The sequence below is a fragment of the Meleagris gallopavo genome, chromosome 2 (genome assembly GCF_000146605.3).
Source record: "Meleagris gallopavo isolate NT-WF06-2002-E0010 breed Aviagen turkey brand Nicholas breeding stock chromosome 2, Turkey_5.1, whole genome shotgun sequence".
NCBI lineage: Eukaryota > Metazoa > Chordata > Aves > Galliformes > Phasianidae > Meleagris > Meleagris gallopavo.
Genome location: NC_015012.2, coordinates 15,713,217 through 15,738,396, shown reverse-complemented (window position 1 = coordinate 15,738,396; position 25,180 = coordinate 15,713,217). Strand labels below are relative to the sequence as shown.

The 25,180-nt window shown below is 38.7% G+C and overlaps 1 protein-coding gene across 1 annotated transcript in view; it reads left to right on the top strand.

Annotated features, from left to right (window-relative positions):
* The window catches only part of MAP4K3 (mitogen-activated protein kinase kinase kinase kinase 3), an 80,595-nt gene that overhangs the window by 14,416 nt on the left and 40,999 nt on the right, over positions 1 to 25,180 (top strand). The window contains exons 4-14 of the mRNA XM_031552347.1: positions 2,862 to 2,926; positions 5,025 to 5,080; positions 7,286 to 7,333; positions 9,498 to 9,540; positions 10,220 to 10,292; positions 12,859 to 12,990; positions 15,424 to 15,486; positions 15,560 to 15,641; positions 15,759 to 15,869; positions 20,444 to 20,519; positions 21,812 to 21,870. Of these exons, the coding sequence (XP_031408207.1) occupies positions 2,862 to 2,926; positions 5,025 to 5,080; positions 7,286 to 7,333; positions 9,498 to 9,540; positions 10,220 to 10,292; positions 12,859 to 12,990; positions 15,424 to 15,486; positions 15,560 to 15,641; positions 15,759 to 15,869; positions 20,444 to 20,519; positions 21,812 to 21,870 (808 nt within the window). The remainder of the gene's footprint in view (positions 1 to 2,861; positions 2,927 to 5,024; positions 5,081 to 7,285; positions 7,334 to 9,497; positions 9,541 to 10,219; positions 10,293 to 12,858; positions 12,991 to 15,423; positions 15,487 to 15,559; positions 15,642 to 15,758; positions 15,870 to 20,443; positions 20,520 to 21,811; positions 21,871 to 25,180) is intronic.

The window sequence follows — 25,180 nt, the reverse complement described above, 5'->3', positions numbered from 1 at the left end:
GGATCAGATACTGTCCCACTCTCCGGTTGTTCCTCCTTAATCCTCTTCCCAGCCTCAAAGCCTACCGTTCTTTGGCAAGATAGCACTTTCTTAAGATGTCCTCTTCCACATGGGATGCCTTTCTGCACCTTTCTGCAGTACTGGAAAGGAAGCAGTGTTGCCGTTTTTCTTGATGTGAGGACATTAGTCTTGCATGCTCCCATGACAAGCAAGTCATTGTTATGAAACTGTAAGGAAGACTAATTTTACAAGAAAGAAGTAATTGAATGGAAGAGGGGAGGGCTTACGATTTCTAGTGCTGTTGGATTTACCTTGAGTTGTTTTTCTAATGCTTAAACTTGTGATAAGAATGTGCCTGTTCTACTTGTGGCTGTTTCTGGAGGTGAGGTTGCTAGCTTTGTAGAGGCACTGACACGTGCATCCAGCTGCCTTATCAGCTGTGTTGTCTAACCAATCACAGTGGGAATTGATTGCTTAGGATAAATAGTAGAATGTTATTTGATGACTTTTTGAGATTTCATGTAAAAGCAGACCATGAGCAAACACTTTACAAACTTAAAAAATTGTTAAATTTCACTTCAGTGTGAGTTTTGAGATTTAATTGAAGCCTCTTGTGATACTTGAGCTGGAAATGCTTTTTCTGTATTGACGGGGTGAGGGGAAAGTAGTTTTCGTCTAATCAGAGGAGATTGAGGCATATCTTGGCATAGCTGGAATTCAGTTTTGGTACGTACAGTTGTATTTTGATGCTCCTGTGCTTCTGCTTGGTCCCTTTCACACATGGTAAACTGCTTCTCTTTTGTCTGGGGAGTTGAATGGCTGCCTTTGAACCCTCTCATTATCTGACCTTTTGTATCTTCCAATACTAAGAAAAATACCATCATCCTATGCTTGGCATTTCACTTTGTGTTGTGCCTGTGCTTTTCTTCTGTTTACATATGGATTTTCCAGGCAGTTGAATTTCTGCCGTGCTGTTAGCCTAGGTGTTAGGTTGCAGACTCTAAATGGTACTGTTGATCCTGTCTCTGTGTTTTGTTTGCTATGCTTGCCATTTGCTCTGAGGACTCAGACAACTGTATATGTATGCTGTAACTGTGGATTACATGGCTGTTCACCATGTCTCAGAGCACTTAAGCACAGTAAGAAAAGGTTAGTGAGTCAGAAACAGTCTTCTCTTTTCATGCTTTTACATTTTTTAACTTTTCTATAGGACTTTTCCACACTGGGAATTTGTGCCCAATGTGTGAAGATGTGAATTTACAGCATGTAACTCTTTCATTTCCTACTGTGCAGGCACTCTGCTGTTTCAGGGCTGCTGGGATTTTCCTAGTTTTTCCCCATTCCCATGCTGGCATCAAAATAGGGTGCAGCATGGGGAAGAGTGACTTTCATGTGTCCCCAGCTGAGTCCTGTATTGCTGTAGGGAGCAAGCACAGGACTTGCAAGTGTCTTTCTGATCTTCAAGGTGACTTTTCCACTCTTGTTCCACTGCTGATACTGATAATTCTAATGTCTTTCACAAGTACTGACATCATTTCTGTCTGATATTGATCAGTTATTTCAATGAAATGTCTTTGTATTATTTCAGAGTAGCAGTGCTTTAATTAACCCTTACAACTGCGTGCTGTAACTATGACTTCTGTTGCATGAAACCTTTTTAATACCTAAACAATGCCCTTCCTATCATTTATAAAAGCATCTAGGGCATTGTTTTGAGGAACATGTTGAGGATGGACATGTGGGAGGAGATTCATAAAAGACTTGGAATGGAGCCTATTTTGGCTGTTACCTGCTGGTGAGAAGTACGTGGTGAGAAATACAAGCAACTTAGAAGGGCAAGGAATAAGGTCATGGCCACACAAAATGCTTCCAGGAGTACTGGTGTTGCTCACAGGAGTGTCTAAGGTATTCTCACAAAGCCTTATGGACACAATAAACCTCAGACCGGGGGCCATAAGCAAGCTGCAGAGCATCACCAGTCTTCCCTTTGGTTGTCCTGTGTCTCAATCTGCCCTGAGGTGGCTGAGTGTGATTTTTCCCTCCCGTGTGTTTTGAAGGCCAGGAATGACCAGGTGTGTCCCAGATTTTCTGCTCTACAAAGTGCCTCTCTGCCTCTGCACTTGTGACATCTGTCTCACCAGTGAAAATTACTAAATGAAAATGGAAGATGAAAACCACAACTATACCTTTTGTGCTCTACTGTTCCTTTGATTCCTTCAGTCTGTTGCCTGTTCCTGGAAGGCACGTTTTACTGCGGTACAATGAATCAAGCTGAATTCATTCTCTCTGTCAGAGAAATGAAAGAGTTGCCATGTGCCCCCTGCTACCCAATATACCCACAAGTATTTTCCAGTGAAAAGACATCACCTGAATAGTCACTTAGTCACAACAGGGGCTCCACTCTGCCCAGCTTTGGCTGTAGCAGTAGCTTTACTCCACTTGTGAAAGAAATTGAGCTGAAAGATGTCCCTCGGGCTTTCTGTATTATGAGTTTGTTTCTTCACTTTGTTTTCTTTTAATTGTTCTGTTCTGAAAGATGTGGAGGAGAAAGGAAAATAAGGAAGAAATAAGAACCCACTGTATTTTCTCTACCCTTGATAAAAGCAGATTTCACTTCCATTGTACATCTTCAACAGTGTTTTCTGCACATACTTCTATTGCTTCAATAAATGCTGAATTTTTGGTTATTTTGTTAGTTATTTTGACAGTGAATTATCACATAATGATTAAATCATTTTAGCTCATACTTCTTATAACACAGAGCTCGTAGTGTTCTGCTTTATAATGCTTGAGTCTTCTGACGTGTTTTACAGATACAGTTCAAATCTGACAGGCAATGAATGGTTTTGTTCACTTTTTAGACGTGACAAGCTCTGGATCTGCATGGAGTTTTGTGGAGGTGGCTCTCTACAGGATATTTATCATGGTATGTCAAGACCGTAATTCCTTAAAAGCTAAATAAAGGTTGTTTTAAGAAAATGGAGATGATTACAGTGTTTTGGAATCAAAGAGGATGAATCTTAAATTTAGTATCCATAATAATCCACTGCAGGTCAATCTTAACTTAAGTATCTATGCAATAGGTTGTTTTTTTTCTTTTTTGAAACACAATGAACTGCAGCAGGGTGGAGTAACAGAAGTTGTTTCCTTCCTTCATCAGTTCATGTACCAATCACTGCTTTCCTAAAACTGTAAAATTAGACAGTAATATATAGATTAAAAAAAAAAAAAAAACAGAACAAAAACTTGTATCCTGGTGTGCTATGTTCATAGTCATCTCATTTTTGAGCTTTTGAATTTTGCTTTAATGCAGTCGATACCACAGCCTACAGGTACCTAGAAAAACAGACAGATTAGCACTAATGCTCTTGTCTTTTCTGAGAAGTGACCTTCTGTCACAATGTTAGTGATTCAGTAGTGCCCAAAGGGCCTTTTCAGTGCATGACATGTAAAAAGTAAAGGTGGCCTACGTGTTTGCTTTAGACTTAAGTGCATTGGGTGGTTGAATAAACAAGGAGTGTGTGTAGTTCTATCACATGCAGTCAAGATTAGTCAATTGGTTGCTAATTTTTGACAGACAAAGTCACTTCGAAGAGTTTTTTTCTTGCCCTGGCAATAAGACTTGCTTAGGAAATGACTATGCTACGAACATTAATGGCTCTGTGATTGGGAGATAATGTTTTTCAGACAGGAAATCCATCCAGATTTTAAATAGTGAAGATTTTCCATGTTAGGTTCCTCACATCCTTCTCATGTACATAAACAGCTTGCACGTGTTTTTTTTACATTTAACTTGGGTGCAATTAAGACAAGGCAGTGATTCACAGATTCACACTGTGTTCACATTGCAGTCATTTGAGCGTGTTCTTGTTGATCCCTCACATCTTCACCAGTGTTGATGAGAGCATGGTGCCTGATAGGCTTTGTTTTGTGGAACACCTGTAGAGTAGGAAATGAGCTCATGTGGCTTAAATGCCTGAACAGATGTCGTACGGGAGCTGTTTCCTGTCGCAGCTGATTTTTTGGCTTCTCTGCCAGCAGTGGCTAGAGTGGAAGGTTCTTTTCTGTTCTTAATTACATTACTAAGTTCTTAACTCCAGTTGAACCATAGGCCTCAGCAATTAAATCTTAAGTGAAATAATCATTCAAGTTAATTCAGTATCGGTTTCTCCAAATAAACATGGGTTTTGAAGAAACTGTAGTTTAGTGCTCGATTCTTACTTAATTTTTTAACTCTCTACTCATTTGTGAAACCACATCCAACTTTTCTGTTTGCAAGCTTCTCAGGTTTTGTCCAGAAAACAATGAAGACTGCATGTCTGGTCATAAAACCTTTTAATCTCAGGATCAAAGTCAAGTGACTGAGGACAAGTTGCAAGCTGTTCCTTGCTTGTGGTTCGGTGTTTGTTTTGCATTTCTGTTCCAAATGTAGTTATTTTAAGAAACTTGGGTGAGTTGGGACCCTGGAGCAAAGGGGAAGACTCTTGGGTAGCTGCTGAGTCTGCTCAGAGGGAGAGAATGTGGAAGGGTGCTTGGTGTGGCAGGCCCAGGAGCCACATTTTTGGCAGAGCATGCGGAGAAAGGACAGAGGAGCTTCAGACAGCAGGTCGTGTGACTGCAGGGGAGTAAGGGGGAGAGAGAAGGTTATAAGGGGTGGAGCTTGGAGGGGCTCCACCGGAGCCCGGGACATAGGAGATTTGTGCAGGGGAAAGAGCTGTGCTTAAATTGCTGCTTCTGTTGTTATAGAATATTTCTTGTGGGTTTTCTTTGTTTTTTTTTTCCTTCCTTCTGACTGCTTTGAGATTAAAGCAATCTCGAAGCAAGAAATTTCCATTCCAACAGGACTAGATAATTTTTGAATTTGAAAACATTTTGGTAGTTCTTGTGATGTTCCTTCTGTGGGAAAGTTTAAACGTTCACAGGGTGATCCTACTGAATCCTGTGAGTGGAAATTAATTGATATATAGGTTTGGGAAGGGCAATGTCTTACCTGATATTGAGTGGGTTTTTTTCTTCCATTTCAGTGACTGGACCACTTTCAGAACAGCAGATTGCCTACGTTAGCAGAGAAACACTACAGGTAGTGTACGCTAAGGTTTTTGTGGTCATATACATATAACTGTAATGTAAAAACATTAAAAGCTAAAACTAAAAGCTAAAAATATGAGTCGTCATGAAAGTACAGCGTATGGAGGGCTTAGCATTTTTCTCTGCTGAGGAAGTCCTCTGTTGTAGCCTAGAACTGGTTTGTTTAATTGTGTGACCCTAAATGATCCAGGATCATTTGAGGAAAACTGTCACCTACTTTCTGCCATTTTTTTTTTTTGTTTTGTTTTGTTTTAAAAGTAGAGATAAAAAGCCATTTATTTATTTGTCTGTATTTGTGATGCAAGTTAGTTATTGCAAGTTTGAAGGAAAATTTTAAGACTCAGCTTTGTGTATCTGATAGATATGTTCCAACAAGGAGGGAAAAGAAATGTGTATACTCAAGGTGTTCTAATTATGGTCTTTAGTCTCTCTTTATGGTGTTAACTTTCATATTTCTTTCTTAAACAGAATAGTTAGCTCACCAGTAAAACATCACAAAAACCTTCATGTTATGTCTTGGTTCCATGTGAGAGAGCAGCTCTTGGCTTCCACTGAATGCTGAGCTCTCAAATGCTGTTTGTTGAGAGCCTCTCGCACTCGAGATGGAGCTGGCTCAGGGACAGAGCTATTGCATGCCACTGACCATTTCTCTATGCTGTGCCAGAGATTGCTGTCTTCTCATTTCCAGGACATGTCATTTTCTTACAGTAAAGTCTCGACTTAACTAGTATGCAGGAGTGGTTTTTGTTTTTTTGTTTTGTTTTGTTTTTTGGAATCTCGAATACCTGAAGTTAGATTTCGAGGTCTGTATTTAAAAACCCATTAAGTGGTCTGATGTCAAAAACAAACAAAAAAAAAAATCAACAACAACCAGTCACTATCAGTTCTGATTGGAAGCAGTGATACTGATTCTGAAACTATAGGTACTGTAATATGGAACTTCCATGATTTTTTTGTGCTGTTGACATCTGGAGATGTACATGTGAAGAGTGCATGTGTGACGCTTCTAGCTAATGCCTGCTGTTGCAGTGGTGGAATTGATGTTTCAATTGTACTCTCTACTAAAAGCAAATTGAGTCCAATTTGGGTATGCGTGCATCCCTGCAGTGAGGGCGCACAAAGTCTGTTGATCTATCTAGGTATCTTCAGCCATTTGCCCCAGAACCTGTGCTAAAACATCTCTGAGACTTTCAAGGAGTTGGATTCCACCATTAATTAGTACTTTTATATTGCATTTGGATTTTCATGAACTAACAAAAAATAGCCCCAAACTGCATTTTCAGTGGTATTGTTGTCAATCCATACATAGAAAATGTTGACCATTTCACTTGAAAATCTCAAGTGCTAAGTCATGTTAGCTAGCATTTCCCAGTTTTTCCTGTTGATGGGAATAGGACCATCCATGAAAATGCTCATAATTGAAAAGGATCCTAATATTGTTTTGAAATCAACTATGTGATGTCTTGCTGAGGTAATTGAAAGTTAAAAAAGAAAATGTCTTAATATGGATATCTTCAGTGAAATGTAGTCATTGCAGAGGCTGATGATTGCAGAGTGCTGCGGATGTTTATCTGCTGCTTGTCCATGAAAGAGGATTTCAGAGATAAGCCCAGAGTGTTAGAAGTGGTGTGCTCTGTGATTCCTCACATCAGGATTTGACTGTACAGTATTATTTCAGATCTCGTGTTGAGGCACTGAGTCCTAAAATGTTTCACTGCCATTACCACCTGCACAAATGCATGACTTAAAGTTGAAGCAGAGCATTAACCCTGAGGAGCTGCCTGCTGGTGTCCTTTTAGAGTTAATTGAGGCCTGTAATGGCACAGGTGATCTCTGTGCTAAATATCTGGTGATCAGACTGCTGAATAGAATGCTGTTAGGCAATTTAAAAGTAATTAACTTGCTCTAAAAAGGTGATAGTTAACATATCCAGAGGAAAACTTAACCAGAAAAGTCTTTTCTCTCAGTTGGCTGACGGTGATTGATATTCTTCCATTCCACCCCTGCATTTAGATGTTACACTACTATGTACATGGAATTTCCAAGTGCATTCAAGAGTCACTGAAATAAAGGAATGTTCTTCAATCAGAAAGTTGTTTAGATGATGAATTGCATACTAAATACGTCTATTAATTGAGTAGGAAAAGCATATAAAGTAAAATACTGGATTTAATTATTGTTTAACTATTTTTTGCAGGGGCTCTATTACCTTCACAGTAAAGGAAAAATGCACAGAGACATAAAGGTGAGTAAAAACTGAATGGAATTTTGGTGTTTTTAGGATAATCTACATTATCACCTCTTAAGGGTTTTTATTGTTACACGACAGTTTTGGGGATGCTTTCTAAACACATAAGGTTTTTCTGTTTATTGGAATAATATTTTCTGCCTGCCAGAAGAAAAATATCTTTCTGTAAAGTGCATGGGAATCATTTGTTCTTTTAATTGGAGCCACACATTTACTTTGAGCATGCAGCAGAATTTTGGCATCATCAACTGCTGTCCAGTTGTATTCAGATATCCAAAAGGATGCTTTCTGTGCAGAAGGAAAGGCTTGGTCTTTTCCACATCTTTCTGAGAAGCTTGGTGTACCCTTCTGACTGAATCAGTGAGTAAACAGAGCTGTTGCTTGGCTTCTTGCTTCTTTTCTTGGTGAGCAGATTGCAGGGCAGTGGCTGCTGTTCCTTGTGCTCCTTACAGACTAACTTGTCTCCTCCTTCACATCTAAAATTAGAGAGCACCACAAATCAGGCTCTTAGCACCGACTTCCTTAAACCTTCATCTCAACAAAGCTGTATCAAAGGTGGCTTGCTCATACTATTATACTCTCTGTTAATAGTTTCCTTCTGATACTTCCTGTTGACTTTTTGTCCCTGGAGTTTTATTACTTACTGTTTGCATTTCCAAACTGTTCCCTGCTCACATTCCAGCTTTAGTTTGGCAAGCTACCCTCCTGGAAATATGTCAGCAAATTACTGTATTCCTGTTCTATGTACTGTTGTACGTGCATTTTTGTTTACCTACATTGTGTTTCTTTCAAACTGGGGATGCAGTAATTCATAGTAGCTTCAACTGAAGGTGCTTTAGTATAGGTAAACTCCAAGTCATCCTTGTTGTCTGCAGGAGGATACTTGGGTTTTGTGCCACCAGAAAAATAATTTCTGAATGAGAGATTAATTTGGACACTAAACTTGAACATTTTTTGTCGTACTTGATGGGATGAGAAATGATGCTTGTTAGGCTGCAGTGCATAGGTACTCATTTCTAAACAGAAGTGTGCTAATGAAAACATGGAAGCGTGCGTTTTTAAAACAAGAACAAAAATAAACGTGAGCATGGAAAAATACTATCTTCATCTGCAACTCTCCTGACTATGAAGTTACATTTGCTTCCCTCAGTAGCTAAGTTATGTATTTAGTGTATCTGTTCTGTTAGTCTTGAAAGGTGAACAAGGTCAAGAGCATGTTAACTGGGCCGTCACATTATTTACCCAGCTCCATTTATGAGGCTCATTAACTGCGTTATGCAGCATTTGCCAAAGTAAGCCTTGTAGCTGGAGCATGACTGCAGGCCCGACTTCTTCCCCATGCAACCCCCTGCCTGTATGAAAGCAGCAGTTTGGGAAGCCCTGCATGCTGCCTTTCTGTCCAGTCTGTGGGCAGGGCTGGTGGCTGTAGCACTGTCTGGCTGTGTGTTTGGCCTGCTCCAGCCTTTGCTCGGTACTGCTTAGAGCTGATTGCCCCCTTTGGAGCGGGTTTGCTCCCAGTTCTTTCTTGTGGCATTTTCATGGCACCAGCTATCATTTGGGGTTAGCTTTGGTTATTGAGCTGCTTCTGGAAGCGGTGCATGTAGCCACGCAGCATTGTGCCCTTCAGAGGGAGAGCTAGAGGAATCTCTGCTGCATAGAGACAGAAATAGTTTTGTTAAAACACTGGAGTTTCAAGGGTGGCCCTTAAGGCTATAATTATTGTGGCCCTGAAAGGAGACAAAACCAGCTTGGCATATGAAAAGAAAATCAAATTACTTCCGTTGTGACCTTTAGAGTTCCTATTTCCTTTCAGTCAGTGTAAATAGAAAAAAGAAAGTTAGAATTCATCTTCATAAGCAAATCATCATAATTCTGTGCTCTTTGAGAGGGCTTTGTGTACAACAGGGAACTTTGTAATACTGTGGGCTAAAGAATACTAAACATTCATGAAAAATACTGAATATCTGAATTCCTTTATATAATAGAATGGCAAGTTACTAATTTCACAGACATTTCCTTGTTAATGCTACATATTTCTCAAATGTACAGTCTTTGGTTTATCTTCTCACCGCTAATTTGCTGTCATATATCACAAAAATATTGGTTTTATATAGCATCACAAAAATCTGCCTGTTTTAATTCAAATACACTTTTTTTTAAGGGAGCAAACATTCTTTTAACGGATAATGGACATGTAAAATTAGGTAAGTTAATTAACGATCTGTTAATAACTGTAAGTTGCGTGTAGTCTGAAAACAAAACCTTACTGATTTTTGTCTGATTACGTAAGGGTTCGTTATGTAAGGGATTAGCACATGTCAGAATTCTTTTTCTCTTGCTGGTAAGATCTAACTCAGTAGCACCAATTTATTGTCTTAGGAGTAATTGGAGTCTGGTTTTGCAACACTGAGGTAAAACTTCCTGAGTTGCAGAGATGGGGTGGAAGTCAAATCAAAGGTTTTAAAAAACTTTTATTGAAATATACCATCCAGAATTCTTAAACATGAAATATACCTTTAAAAACTGCCTGAAATAACCCCTTGGATTTTATTAAATGATGTGTTTTATCTTATTAAAAGAATGTTAGTCGTTGTTAGAACTTCTGCGTTATCCCTGTGTTTCTTGCCCTAATGAGAGAGGCCTCCATGTTTGGTAGGCAGCCGTGTGGAATTAATCAAAAGTATCTGAGATTCACCAAGTTTCTGTTCTTTGGGTTTTTTTGTTTGTTTGTTTTTGTTTTTGTTTTTTGTTTGTTTGTTTTGGTAAATTATTTTCCAGTATACTTAGGAAACTCATACGGTGAAGAAATCTCTGAAAAACTGTGATGTTCTTAATAAAATGAGCTACATCAGAACAGTTGTTAATGATCTATATTTTTTATAGCTGATTTTGGAGTATCTGCGCAGATAACAGCTACAATTGCCAAAAGGAAATCGTTCATTGGCACCCCATATTGGTAATTGTGTTTTGCTTCATCTTCAATATATACATAGCAAACATCATTCTGTTGAAAAATTATGTATGTTAAAGCAAGCCACAAACTTTCTGGATAGACTCATCACAAAAAACTGATGTTTCTGGGATTGTGTCTTTCTTTTAATGCTGACCATTAGTGAAATCATTCAAATGCTCTGAAATGTTGAAAACCGTTTGGATGTGATGCTCAGGGACATGATTGAGTGAAGGGCTGTTAGAGTTAGGGCAGAATGGTTAGCTCGTGGTTGGACTTGATAGTCTTTAAGGTCTTTTCCAACTTGAGCGATTCTGTGGTCCCATCTGTGTGCTGCTGTTACTATTGACTAATAGATTGCAGTTTAGTCTGATTTTAAGTATGTCTGCAGTTTTATGTTCTTAACTGTGATCTTGAATTTTTTTTCTTCTCAATTTCCTTTTTGGTGTCTTACATTTCTTCCCCTCTACCCCAGATAAGTCTTCTCTGTAACTCCTCAGTTGATAACAAGTTTCATTTGTTTGACTTCATGGATTCCTTTGCTGCTTGTGAAATGTTTTTTCTAAACTATGTTTTTTGTTGTTGTTGTTTTCAAGCAAGAACTAAAGCAAGAAAGCCCAACTGAATGCAAAATAAAGTTTTTATTGTCTGTACTGTATCTTTATTCTTCCCTCAGTAAACTGGTTTGTGTAATCTTTTCTAAAGTTCAGCTTTTTGTTTTCTCCTCTCTTTGTACTGAAAGTGATTGTTCCCTTTTTGCTTTTGAAGTACATGATACTCATTCTTCACTGTAAAAGGAGCAGTTTTGTATGTTTCTTAGAAAGATGCTCAAAGTTCTGTTACATGGCAGCATAGTAAATACAAGGAAAATGTGTGGATGGTAAAAAGCCACGTTCAAATATTCGGTCTTTGAAACAGATTACAGCACAGCATTTTTAGCATTTTTCTGTAGTATAAGTCACGCCAAGGCACAGATTCACTTCCCATTCTGAGCAGCACAAACACCCATCGGTCATGATTGTGTAACTGATTTGTTGCTCTGTTTCCTGAGTAAGATGTCTGGGTGGCTTGAGTCCTGATCTGGATGACTGTGTAACTTCCAAATGGCACCAGGGTTCTCAAATGACATGCCATAACCTTAAACAATAATTATGAAAGCTTACATCAGTTAAATACTTACAAAATGCATCAGTTTTCCATAGCAAGTCTTTTCAGATTTGGGAGTGGAAGCAAGTAAGGAGAACTGTTGAGACTGTAGAGAAGTTGTAATGTGAAGGTTTGAGTGATCTTTATAGGTGCTGAGCAGGGAAGGGCATGGTAGTGGGATGGGGGAGAAGTGAAAGGCAAAACTGCTGTGCAGTGTTGTCAGTTCTAGTAACCACACTATTTACCCTTGCGTTCCTTCTCTTCTGTATCTTTCTAAAGTTAGTGCATGTTTCTCCTCTGCGTTGGTAATGCCTTCTGCCTTCAGCGTCTTTTTCGATTTAGTGTTGTTTTTTCTAATGAGTTCTATGTGAAAGTTTATGTAAATATTTCACATTTGTACCACCAAATTGGATGTTATCTTCAGATGCACAGTCAAGGATATCTGTGTTTAAATAGTGCATCATTTGAGATGTCCTCTGAGTAGTGCTGTTTACTGCCTTACTGTAGAACTCATTACGTTACATTCTTCTGTCCTATCTGTTTTGAGTTGTATGTCCTATTTCATTGATCCTTTTCAGGTGTTCTGAAAAAAAAAAATTGGAATGCGAGTTGCATTTGATATGGTTGTATAGGACAATCAAATCCAAAACATGCGGCAATTCCTAGTGAATCATTTCATTTAGGTATTCTTCTTTGTGTAAATTGTTAGTTTTTTTCACCTATGGATCTGAAGTTACTTTGTAAACCTAAATAAGGTGTACTGATACTACAGTGAACCAGGTACTGTAGACAAGGAGTGTGCCAAGTTGACAGGCCTTATGCTTCCAGAAGGAAAAAAAACCTGTCATTTTGTTGCGTTTGGTCACTTATCTGGGGCGATGTGTGTATTTGCATACTGTTTACGTTTTATGCAACATCAAGGAATCTCCCTAAGCTGTTTAGTAGTCCAGAGATTCCTTGTGTTCCTGTAAAAGTACAAGACACATTAGTTTCATCCACTTCCTTCCTGTTTACAGGAAGATTATGGAGGAAAATTGCATGCTTGCTACAGAGGAGAGAATTTCTAACTTGGGGAATTATTTACCTATCACTGCTTTCAGCTGAATACACAAGTACCACAATGTTATTCACTGAAAAGAGAACTGGGGAAAAACCTGGTGGTTTCTAAATATTGTAGTCCAGAGGGTGAATTTTTGAAGTTCAAAACAATAAATGTATGTTACATACTTTTTTACATGCACATACATACGTGTGTGTGTGTATATATATATATGCATTTGTTTGCATGTATATATATATACACACAGGCACATATAAATGTATATGCAGCATATTGAGAGCTGTTGAGAAATTATGGCTGCATGCAGAAGGATATTTGATTTGTGATGAGAAGTGTATCTTACATCAGATGTCTTCTACTGTGTAGGATGGCACCAGAAGTTGCTGCAGTAGAAAGAAAAGGTGGCTATAACCAACTCTGTGATCTGTGGGCAGTTGGAATAACTGCTATAGAGCTTGCTGAACTTCAGCCTCCAATGTTTGACCTGCATCCAATGAGGTTAGTGAGGGGTTAAAGTTTGGTGTGTAAATACAGCTTTATAAATAATCCATTTGGAATAGCTGGCTCTGTATACTTGTGGTGTCTGGGAGTACTGCATGGATGTTCAGAGAATTATAGAGTGGCCTAAGTTGACAGTGACCTCAGAGATCCCTTAATTCTATCTCCCTTACCATGAGCAGAGTTGCCAACCTCTAAATCAGGAGCCAGCTCAGGCTGCCCAGGGCTCTATCTAACCTGGCCTTGAGCATCTCCAGGTATGAGGCATCCACAGTTTCTCTTGGCAGCTTGTTCCAGCACCTCACCAGTCTTAGTTAAAAATTTCCAGTGACATGAAATATAAATCTCCCCTCTTTTAGGTTAAAAAGATTCATCCTTGTCTTATCACCATCAGACTGTGTTGAAAAAAACAAAAACAAAACAAAGTCAGTCAGTCTCCATCCCATAAGCTCTCATTAAGTATTTGGAAGCTGTAAAGTCTTCCTGGAGTATTCTTTTTTCCAGGCTGAACAAACCCAGCTCCCTCACCTTTCTTTGTGAAGTGCTGCAGCCCTCTGAGCAACTTCAAGGCATTCCTCTGCACCCACTCCAACAGCTCCGCATCTTTCTTTTTCTGCAGGTGCTACGCCTGGTTGCAATACTCCGGGTGAGGCCTCACAAGGGCAGAGTAGAGAGGGACAGTCTCCTCCCTTGCCCTGCTGCCACCTGCTTTTGATGCAGCTAAGGATGATGATGTTGGCTTTCCAGATTGCAGTACACGGTGCTGGCTTGTATTAAATGTTTCATCTGCCAGGACCATGATGTCCTTCTTGGCAGAGCTGTTCTCAATAAGTTCTTTTCCCAGAGTGTAAATGTATCCGGGATTTCCCCAACCCAGGTGCAAGGCTGTGCTCTTGACCTTGTTGAACCTCATTACGTTCCTGTGGGCCCACCTTTAGAGCTTGTTCAAGTCTTGTGGATGGCACCCCTTCCTTCTTTTTTGTCAGCTGCACCACTCAGCTTGGTGTCATTTGTAAATTTACTGAGAGCACACTCAATCTCATCACCTTTGTCCTTGAGAAAGATGTTGAGGAGCACTGGTCCCAAGATGGAACCCAGGGGGACACCACTTGTGACCAGCCTCCCTCTGGACATAGAGCCATTGGCCACAATCCTCTGGCTGCAACCTTCCAGTCGATTCTTTATCCACTGAGTGTCCACCCTTCAAACCTACATCTCTCCATTTTAGAGATAAGGATGTGGTACGAGGCCATGTCAGAGGCCTTGCACAAGTCCAGGTAGGCAACATTAGTTGCCCTTCCTTGCACCACCAATGCTGTCACTTGATCGTGATTTTTTTTTATTTTGATTGATTGATGCAGAAGGTCGCAGATCTTTGCAATCTGCCCTTGGTGAAGATGTGCTGGCTGCCTTGGATCACTTGCTTGTCCCTTGTGTACCTAAAAATCTGTTCCAAGAGGATTTGTTCCTCGATATTCACAGGCATTAGAGGCATTTGGTTCCCTGGATCTTCCTTTCTTCCTTCCTTTAAAATTGGAGTGATGTTTCCCTTTTTCCAGTCGCCAGTGACTTCACCTGACAGTCACAGCTTTTCACATATAGTTGCCAAGCCGCTCTTCATCTTATGCTAGTTCCTTCAGGATTCTGGGACGCGTGTCATCAGGCCCCATAAACCTGTACATATGCAGTCTCAGGAACCAGTTTCGATCTTGCTTTTGTCTTACAGTGGGAGGGATTTTGCTCCCTCAGGTCCCACCTAGAGATTCAGTGATGTGAGAGAGACGAGAAGCCTGGCTTGCAGTGAAATCTGAGGCAAAGAACTTACTAAGTATCTCAGCCTTCTCCATGTCTGTTGCAGCTAATTTTCCCTTCTCATTTATCAGAGAGTGGGTGTATATTCTCTTTAGCCTGTCTCTTCTTGTTTTTTTTCACATCCCTTGCCAAGTGCATTTTGATCTGTGCCTTTTCTTTCCTGATTCCATATCTACGTGTTACATTATGTCATAATCATCCTCTAATAAATGCCATTCCTAATCTGCATCATCAAACAGTGAAGGACCCAGATTAGTGACATTGCTTTTACTATAGGGCCAACTCAAAGCCTTCTGAAGCATTTAAAACTGCAACTCAGGCACCAGCTCTAAATCTGTTAACTACATTGTTTTTTAAGTGTCATTTACCTCAAAATTTAGTTAAAAGATCCTTAATTTTTTATTTCAGACTTTGAATGTGGAGTTTATAAGCAGTACTGGTGTGGGAAGGCCTCCTGCCACAGCAATTAACAGCTCTTTTTTTATGCATAAATAAGCAGTGTTGTTCTGGTAGCATCTTTTAAACTGATGGGCTCACCGCCAGCAAAATAATGTCTATACTAATTTTGTGTGTGCATGCATGTGTGTGTGTGTATATATATTTATACCTTTTTTCTTTCAGAGCACTTTTTCTAATGACAAAAAGCAACTTCCAGCCTCCTAAACTAAAGGACAAAATGAAATGGTAAGCACTTCTCTGTTTCAGTAGATAATGATCATGTATTTCACTGGGCTGATTTTACCATTTCGTTTTACAGGTCCAATAGTTTCCATCATTTTGTGAAAATGGCACTTACAAAAAATCCTAAGAAAAGACCTACTGCTGAAAAATTACTGCAGGTATAAATTTTTGTTTGGTTTTCTTTAATTTTTCTTTTTTGTAAGTTATAAAATGGAAATGCACTTAATATGGCTGTTTGGAATTTTAATCTGTTTTTTTTTTGTTCTGTATTTCAGCATCCTTTTGTTACCCAGCCATTAAATCGAAGTCTTGCTATTGAACTTTTAGATAAAATGAATAATCCTGATCATTCCACTTACCATGACTTTGATGATGATGATCCTGAGGTAGGAATATGCTATATCTACAAAATCAGGTTGAATTTGTTTTCCGATAAAACTAAATGATTAGCTAATTAATTATTATTTGTTGAACCACAGAATGTTTTGTGATCTCAGAAGTCTCAAGAGTTCAGGTTATCCTACTGTTGAATTTTATATGTGACACTTAGCTAAATTTGTTGTGGTTCAGGAAGAAGTGCTCAAAAGAGAGTTGTAAATGTTATAGTTTTATTTACTGTTGTCCTTGTCCAATTTATGGTGTGAAAGTAGATGTGGAATATGTCAGTCCTGAGTTCTGCCATATGTCCTGCTATGTTTCTTCATGGAATTGTTGCCATCTTCTCAGGGTACATTCATAACACCATCTTGTACACATATTGAACTTGTTCTTTAGCTCTTAATCTACTTTCTGAACAACTTTCCTATGAGAATGTTTCAGTGGTTGTTTTTGTCAAATGTTTTGCTGTATGTGTTTTGCAAATTTTCTTTTCTGTCTGAGAATATGAGACTTGATTTCATTTACTGTGTTGTCAAAGTCTCTGATTTTTGTGCTTTAACAGCAGGGAAAAGACAGCATGCTTGTGTAAATACAGGGCTGAAATGCTACCTACATTAGAAAAAGCAGATATTTTGTATATTGCATCCTATCTTCGTATTTAATTCTGTTAATGAAGACTTTCCTAATGTTTACAGTACCCTAATTGATTATCTCTTTCAGGGAAAAGAAATTCTTTTGACACAAATGCCACTGACTCATTAATTACATGCTTGTGTGTTTTTTAGATTTGTGGGTTTTTTTCCCTAATGTGGTTAAACTAGTCTAAAAATGCCTTCAAATGAAAATAGGCTTAAAAGAAGCATCTACTTTAGTATACTCATTTTCAGATTTCAAAAGTTGAAAGAGCTTTAGTATTTTCTAGAACATCAAATACAAGACGTCACGCGCTGCATCTGTTTTATTCTTCCTTAGAAGTTGAAATGAATGATTTGTGGAAAGTGAAGGTGAAATCTACTGTGGAGAGCAGTGTTTAAGTACTTTTTAAACGGGTGAGGAAGGAGAGGAAGGCATAAGGACTGAATAATTAGCACTCTTAAAAGTGGTTCCTAGTAGTCAAGCTGTTAAAAATAATAATTAAAAAAAAAAAGGAAGTCAGAATGCAAGAAAATCCTTAATATGTTTGATTCTTGCAAGAGAGAGGTTTCTGTCTCTGTCAAGAATCAGCACTGAAGAGTTCGGATCCACTGCTTGCTCTGAGATCTGAAGATCAGGTGTCCTTTAGTTCAGCGTCTATTCAGTGATGGCAGAAAACTCTGGGATCTCCTTAAAGCAGTATTTCTGTGGAAACTAGAAAACTGGAGCTTTCATACGATGTCGTAAGAGGAAAAGATAGCTGTTCTCAGCTTGCTTTCATATTAGTGGAGCATTCAGATCAAGAAAGCTTGCACTGAGTAGCTTTCCTGGAAATTGTCCTGAATCACTGATGTGCCATTTTCCCGTGTCACTTCTACATATTTTCTAGCAAAAATCTCACCCTTCATTTTGGGCCAGTCACATGGGGAATCTCTGATTTTTGTGTACTGAAGTGACTCTGTAGACATCTTACTGACAGTTATCAGCAGCTTTCAAACTTGTATTCGCTCAGATGTCCCTTCTGACTTTGCTTTAAGAAAACTCTTACTTTGTGCAATATATTACTTATCAGTTATTGCATAATGAAGCCTGATATCAGAGAAGAACTGTGCCTCGTCTGGGAGAAAATAATAAATAATCTCACAGCAGCGATAAGAGTGCCTATTTTCATGATCTTAAAGAAACTGGGTGAGTTGATAGTGCTTAGGATATGTAAGCTGCCTTGCATGTCTTTTTAATTTTTATTCTTTCAAATGCTAGTTCATTTGCTGTTTACCTTACCTGACTCAGGGATATTTTGTTGCATTCATGGACTTCAGGGATAGGCATAATCTTCTCAGTCTTCATCACATGGCCTTGAGCTGTCCAGTGAGCTTCAAGCGCCATTACTTGTAGCATTGGATCATCTTTATCAGACAACTCAGATGTCATGTTACCAAATAATTTTCCATTGAGGCTTTTCATTTGCCTGCAAAATGAGTTGGATGTTTGGATTATGTTTATTTTGTAAGGAAACAAGTCTAGAATCTGCTTCTGTAATAAATTACTCAAGACATCTTGAGCAAGATCTGTGTTTTAGATTAAGAATTCTGTCATAATTAAAGCCATTGTTGTCACTGTGGTCATTCCTATAATTTATCAAAGCGGGTAAGAAGTGTACCTTCTCAAACATGCTCCACGACCTGCCTGCTCATAGACTGAAGATGTTCGTCAGAACTTGGGAAATCACCTCTCCAAACTAGTAGGATACACTGAATGCACCCATCAGAAATTGAAAGCAGCAACATAGCATGAGCTATGTTAGCTGTTTACCTGGCCCATGCTGATTTTGTAGGAATGCTGTTTGCTGCTGTTTGGGAAGGATAGTCTGGAAGCTTGTCTTACAAATGAAAAATTTAGTGTAGAGGAAAAAAAAAAACAAAACAAAAACAAAATAACCATGGTCCATGGAATCAGGTTGTTTGGATATAATCAGGAAGGTGTCCCCTTGCTACAATAAGTATTTGGCAGCAATATCTGTGATTGTGGCATGTTCAGTGTTTTCTCACTAAAACTAACAGAGGACTTAATTGGGTTTCCAGTTCAGTCAAAGACAGGATTTCCAATTGTTACTCTGTGTTCACTCCCTTATAAGTAAACCATTGTATCTGCTGGCAACTGTCTGTTCTTCACTTTCCTGTGACAGTGACTCTTGTGGTGGTTACTGATATGATAACTGAAAAGGTTGCAGAGAGGAAAGTGCTTATGTTTGAACCTTAACACTGTGTGTTTTGGCTTTAAGACTGCTCTTGAGATCTATCCCATGCCTGAAATTGTACCAAAATGGCAATTGTGTTGGAAGCTAACATACATTCCTTTGTCCTCAAGCACAGTTTGGGTGTCTGCTGCTTCTATTGATGTGTTGTCAGCATAGGTCTTTCAAGGTGAGTTGAGGACTCCGTCCTTGTGACAGAGCAATGAGTATTTGGCTACTTCCAGTAATTCTGTTGACAAGGAAAAGGAAGTGTGAGGGCACGTTCTGCATGTAGCACAGTGTGAATATCAGTGAACATCTGTGGCAGGATGCAAGGAACTCGCAAAATAATACTGCAAAAGCAAAAATGCTTGTCCTCCCCTACTAAAACCTGGCTCATGAACTGATGTTATTAGTGCTCACGCACAGTGAGCAAGTGAGCAACGCCTTTCAGCAAAGGATTATGAGTAAGAAACCTTTCGGCACTTTGTGGTTGAAATACTCAAGTGGAAAATCAGATCAGATCTTGAAATGCATCTTGAGCTATCTATCAAGCCGTTTTTAAGCTGCGGTCCCAGTTTGTCTGTTTTGCATGAGTGGAGGGCTGGCATTTGGCACTGACAGTTCCAAAAGCAAACGTGTGCCTGTGAGGTATATGGGGAAAAAATACCCTTAGTCCTGAAGCCCATCCAGCTTCAGAAAAGACAAAAGTGAATGTGGAAGTGAGGTGAAATGCTGTGTATGTGTGTAAGATCCTAATATAAAGCAGGGAAGTTGTGTGTGATGAAAACAGGAGGGGATTAATGCTTTCGGATAATATTTCATGATCAAATAGTTGCAGAGCTATTCATGACTCTTTGTGAACCAGTTAAAGCTCTTTTCCATTGTTTTGTAGATAAAGCTGCCAAGTGAAGATTAGAATTAGTATTTATAAAAGGAATGTTTACATCAAATTTCTGACCCTGTTATGTCAGATTACTTTCATTACAAATTGTTTTGCTGCCATATATTCAGAACAGAAATGTAGCAAATATGCAGTTCTCATAGATTACTTGTGGTGACGCTATGGAGAATGAGATTTTTTTTCTTGGAGACCAAGACTTATTCACAGAAGACCTTCTGAAAATTCAGTTTTAGGATTTATGTTACTAACTTCGGGGCCTGATTGTACATAGCAGACAGTTGGTCTTGTAGTCTTGCTAAGAAACCTCATGTTATAGTTTTTAAAAGAACCTGCAACAGTGGATGCGGAGGGAAGAGAGAGAATCCAACGGGGTTGAGGACAAGCAAGTGAGATCTTCAAGTCCATGATACTTCATTCTGTAGATAGAAGTAAATAGAAATCCATGGAAAAGGTATTTAAACAAAGGAAAATGCCGTCAACAAGTCTGAGTTAGTATTACTACTTATTTTGGATGCTGATAATACCTGTAAACTGAAAGGCACAAAAGGGAAGTGTTAACATGAGAAAAAGCAAATGTTGATCAGCATTGTCTTTACTTGCTCAAACTCGGAGTTTAAAAATACACTGAAATTAAAGCTGTTTTCAGGGGAAATGTCTCCAAATAACTTTAAATTTAACATACAAAAAACATTATTTTTGGGTTCCACTTCTTTTCTTTGTTGATACTATGCTAAAGTAATGTGCTTTAAAAAAACTGCACGGTATTGTTTCAAGTGAAATATATTTTGAAGTATTTTATTTTTGTTTTCTAGCCTCTTGTTGTGCCTCATAGAATTCATTCGACAAGTAGAAATGTGAGAGAAGAAAAGACGCGCTCTGAAATAAACTGTAAGCACGTGCTTGTGACGATCTGAAATTAATTGTTGATAGTCACTTAAAGGGAGGCCATCAGAAAGAAGGGGACAAACTATTTATCAACTATTTCTCGTGATAGGATAATGGAAAATAGTTACAAATTAAAAGAGAGGGGAGATGTAGACTAGATAAAAGTAAAATGTGCTTTATGATAAGGGCGATGAGGCACTGGCACAAGTTGCCCAGAGATGTGGTAGAAACCCCATCCCTGGAGACACTCAAGGTCAGGCTGGACAGGGCTCTGAGCACCTGGTGGAGCTGTAGGTGTCCCTGTTCATTGCAGAGGGGTTGAACTAGATGGGCTTCGAAGGGACCTTCCAACTCAAATGTTTTTACGATTTTATGAAATTTTGACCACTATTCTGGGTATTTTAAATACTTAGAAACATCTCAATTGATATACAGTAAAATTAAAAAAAAAAAAAAGTGATATTTTACCTACAGATTTAGGTTTCAGATGATTAAGCAAAATAAATACTTATGTAGAATATTTGAATACACCCTTGTCTTGTCAGCACTTTAACAAGTCGTATCTTAATTACCTTAATTGAACAGGGTGCAACCTGAGCTCTTCTGAGAGCTGGTTGTTATAGCCCTGTGTCCCAAACCAGCAAAGGTATTCAGTGTGGTGCCAGATTATGCTGGGTAACAAAATGTCAAAGAAAGATTTTTCTTCCTTAGTTTAGTGTATTTGTTGTCTTGGCTTTTGAGTTGAAACAGACACGTAGGAATCAAGAAGGGAGGAAGTTGATCACTGGCTGTAAGAAAGAGACTCCATCCCCAAATTGTAGTCATTCCTTTGCTTGAATTAAGCTAAAGCATTACTGGCAGCTTCAGTTGTCTTTTCTTAAGCTAAAATAGAGGGGAAGTGTACCTGCCAAAGACAAAGTGTTATTAGCTTTCCCCGAACTTGAATCAATTCTCTTTAGTGCTAATGAGACTTGAGAAGAACAGATCCAAGAGTGAATTCACAAAATCAGTTTTTTTCCTGTAAATTACAGCTGTGTTTCTCGTTTAAAGAAGGCATTTCCCTGCCCTATTTGCTGAGTTCTTCTCCCAGTCCTTCTAATGATGATTGTGCTCCCTTTCCTGAGAGTAGTTTCTGTGCCTGTTACTTTCTAGCAGGCACAAGTTTGTGTCTGTGTGTCAAATGTTTCCATCAGTGGACATATGATATACTCATTAAACTGAATTACTTTTGCTAACCTTTGGAGTTAAGTGTTGCCTAATCACTGTCTAATTTGTTTTCCTTTTCTTCTCTTTAGTTGGTCAAGTAAAATTTGATCCACCCTTGAGGAAAGAAACAGAGCCACATCATGAATTTGTGAGTAACAAGCAAGATGTGCAGTGCACTATACATTATTCTCTGCAAATATCCATGGAGTAGGGGAAATCTAAGATGTATAGTGTACTTTCTTAACACTACTAAAATTTGTAGCAGTTTTCCCAGCAGGAACATACTAGTCCAAAATTGTTTGGTGCCATTACACTATACAGACAGACGCCTTATTTGTGGACTTTACCAGGTGTGATGTATGTGCTATGTGATGTATAGGTTTCCTCTGTCCTTTATACTTTGTTGCCAAGTGTATCGTTCCCTTATTGTTTTAGTTATAAAATTGCTCTGTATGTGTACTCAGATGCTTATCTCCCTCATGCTCACATTGACAATGGTAACTAATAAAAATAATTATAAAATTTAGAGCCTGGGAAGAGATGTAATGCATTTGAAAATAGATTTTTGTTGGTTTTTTATTTTCCCATGCAAACAAACTTTTTGTGGCCCTGGATCACACCTGAAATACACTGAGTTTGGTGGCTGCTGTTTTGTGTATAGTGCTGATGTTTTCCTCCTATGGATGTCTGCCAGTACAAGGTGTATGTGAACTCAGGCAGTGTGAGTGAAGGTGTTTGTGCTCTGTCACACCACTGCAGTAAATTCCTCTTCTATGGAGGCTGCTGCTTTCCGTGTTCATACACTTTGGTGGTTTCTTCACAGTCCTAGACTTCCTAGTTAAAAAGATGCTTCCTTACTGCAGACTACTGTGTTCTCTGAAGCAGGTGTTAATGTAAATAAATTGATTTAGTACTTTAGGTGAGAGGGACATCAGCTCAGATCCTGGAGTTGCAGTTGTTCCTAAGAGTTGGTTGGTGCCTGGGAATGTACTTCCTTTTCCGTAGTCTTCAGACCACAAGTGGGATTTCTGATGCTTATTGCCTTAGTATGGCTCTGTAGCTGTGCTTAAATCTCTTTCACAGTGCCCTGTTCTTTGTCAGTGGGCCAGGTGGCTCTGGGTGTATGAGGTTGTGCAATATTGCTCTTCTGCAACTGGCTGGGCAGGTAGTCTGATATTTCTGGAATCTAATCAAGATGGGGGAGAACAATTTCCCCATCATATTCAGGATGTCACAATGATTTTAGATACAGTATTTAGACGCCAGTGTAACTGCATTAGAGGTCCTAGCTGTAGCTGTGTGTGTAGATTTTCTGCAGAGGTTAAAGAGAGCACTTCTCAGAGCACTTCTTTGATAGGTATTCTTGGAAAGGGGAAATTGGACCTTCTTCCACAGTGGCTGTTAGCAATCAGGGCCTTTGGACTTTGGACCATTTGGAAGCCCTTGCTGCTGCAAGAAGAGGCTTGAAATGTCCAGATTAACTCTGGAAATTTTACTGTTTTGTGTTCCTGTCAGAGTTTGTGTGTTTCAAATCTTGCCTTATCTGCTTGTGGAGATTAACATCCTCACTGCACATATTGAAATGAAGCAAGCAGACATGATCTGTCTTTTTGAGATAAAAATGTGTTCATTTTAAGGTATTTTATATCAAAGTAATAATATATTATGTCTGATGACCTGGTAGGAGTATTTTTTTAGTAGTAGTGTACAAGTTTGTTTTCAGTGTAGGTGTGAATGGAAAAGAATGGCCATTTATGAAATAACCATCAGCTCGTCTGTCACAGGATTACTGTGACATATCTGAAAATGCCACTGCAAGCAAGATACAGTTCCTGTTAAAAAACAAAACCGTAACAACTGCTTACATCAAATATTTGTATCTGCAGTAGCTGTTCTTATCGCTGTGGATTGAGAGTTAGGAGAGTTGTGTTGATTATTACAACTGCTGTTAGCCAAGAGAGAGAGTGGGATTTTGAGAGTGATGATGTTCAGTCTAGAAACCAAAGACAAAATATATTTTGTTGCTGGACGTGGAAATAGTGGAAAACTCAAATTGGTGTGTCAGAAGCCAATGAGATCTTTCCAAGGAGTGGATTGAGTGGGGAAAGAATGATTTTAAATGGAAGCAGGGGCAAGAGGTACTATTTCTTCCTTCAACAATAACGATGTTGATCTCTTTAATTAAAGCAGTTCTTCTGACCCTTTTGCTTTTATCTCGCTAAAACATGCATAATCTTCATGCTGCTTGACCGAAGAGTACGAGTACTCAAGCCAAAGGACTGGACAACTGCTGCATGATAAGTTACTGTTGGTAATGCACTTTAATTTTAAGCTCGTGCATACCTGCATCTTACTGAGGCAGTTTTTCACCCAATACCACAGCTCAGGTGTTGAACAATGTCCTTATTTTGGTGTGATTCAGTAGCCTTTGGTGATGGCACAATGCCCTTTGCTGTGCTTTATCCTCCCTGAACTGCTCTAACATGGTTTGAGCTTCAACTAACAAATTGTTTTTCTTTTTTGCAAAAATGTTTCCCTTTATCTGTGCCTGGCTTTCAGCAACAATGTAAATAACTTGAATTTCTTGATCTCTTATCTAATGAACAGCCTGACAGTAGCGATTTTTTGGACAATACAGAAGACATATACTACACTGCAAGATCTAACCTGGTATATTTCATCTTATGCCTTTCTATGTCAGTGTTGGTTTTGTCCTTGTTTTACTTTTTCAGAGCTCGTGCTTTGTCCTGTTGTTGTGCTGGTGTTTTCATCTGTGTGAAAGCCATTGTAATGTAGAATGGAATTCTTAAAATGTGCAGTACTGAAAGTGTTTAATGCATGTTCATGTTTAGTTGAACCGCTTTAATGAGGGGGACTCAGTGTTAGGCAGTCATTCCAATTTATTTAACTACTTTACAGTGCATAACAGTAACTTTTTAGAGAGTTATTTAAAAATAGGAAAGAATGGTGTTGGTAGTTTTGTTTGGTAGTTCCTTTAAATAGTCCCCTGAAAGACTATAAAATGACATAAACTTAAATATCCAAATTCTCCAGATAGTAGTTAGTTACAGAATGAATATAAACTCAATACAAGTAACAGATGGCAGGGTCATAAGTATTTTCAATGGCGTTTGGCACCATTTTTGCTCTGATACATTTTCCAAATTTTCTGCTACCACACTGCTAAGAATCTCAGCTGTTAGCACTGCAGTACAAAAATTACCGTAGAAAGTGAGTTTACTCATTCTTTTTGCTCTTTAGACACTGCATAGATTGAAAAGTAATACTTTTGACTCTGACATCTTCCTGTACAGTGAAAAAAAAATAAGCTTTCTGTGTTAGATGAAGAGCATTGTTTTAGTGTCTTTCTTTGATTTGTGAGCTGCTTAATGCAAGTGTACTGTGGGGAAAAATGAAAAACTGAGCTGTTTGGGAATGTCTTGGTTTGTTGTTTTTTT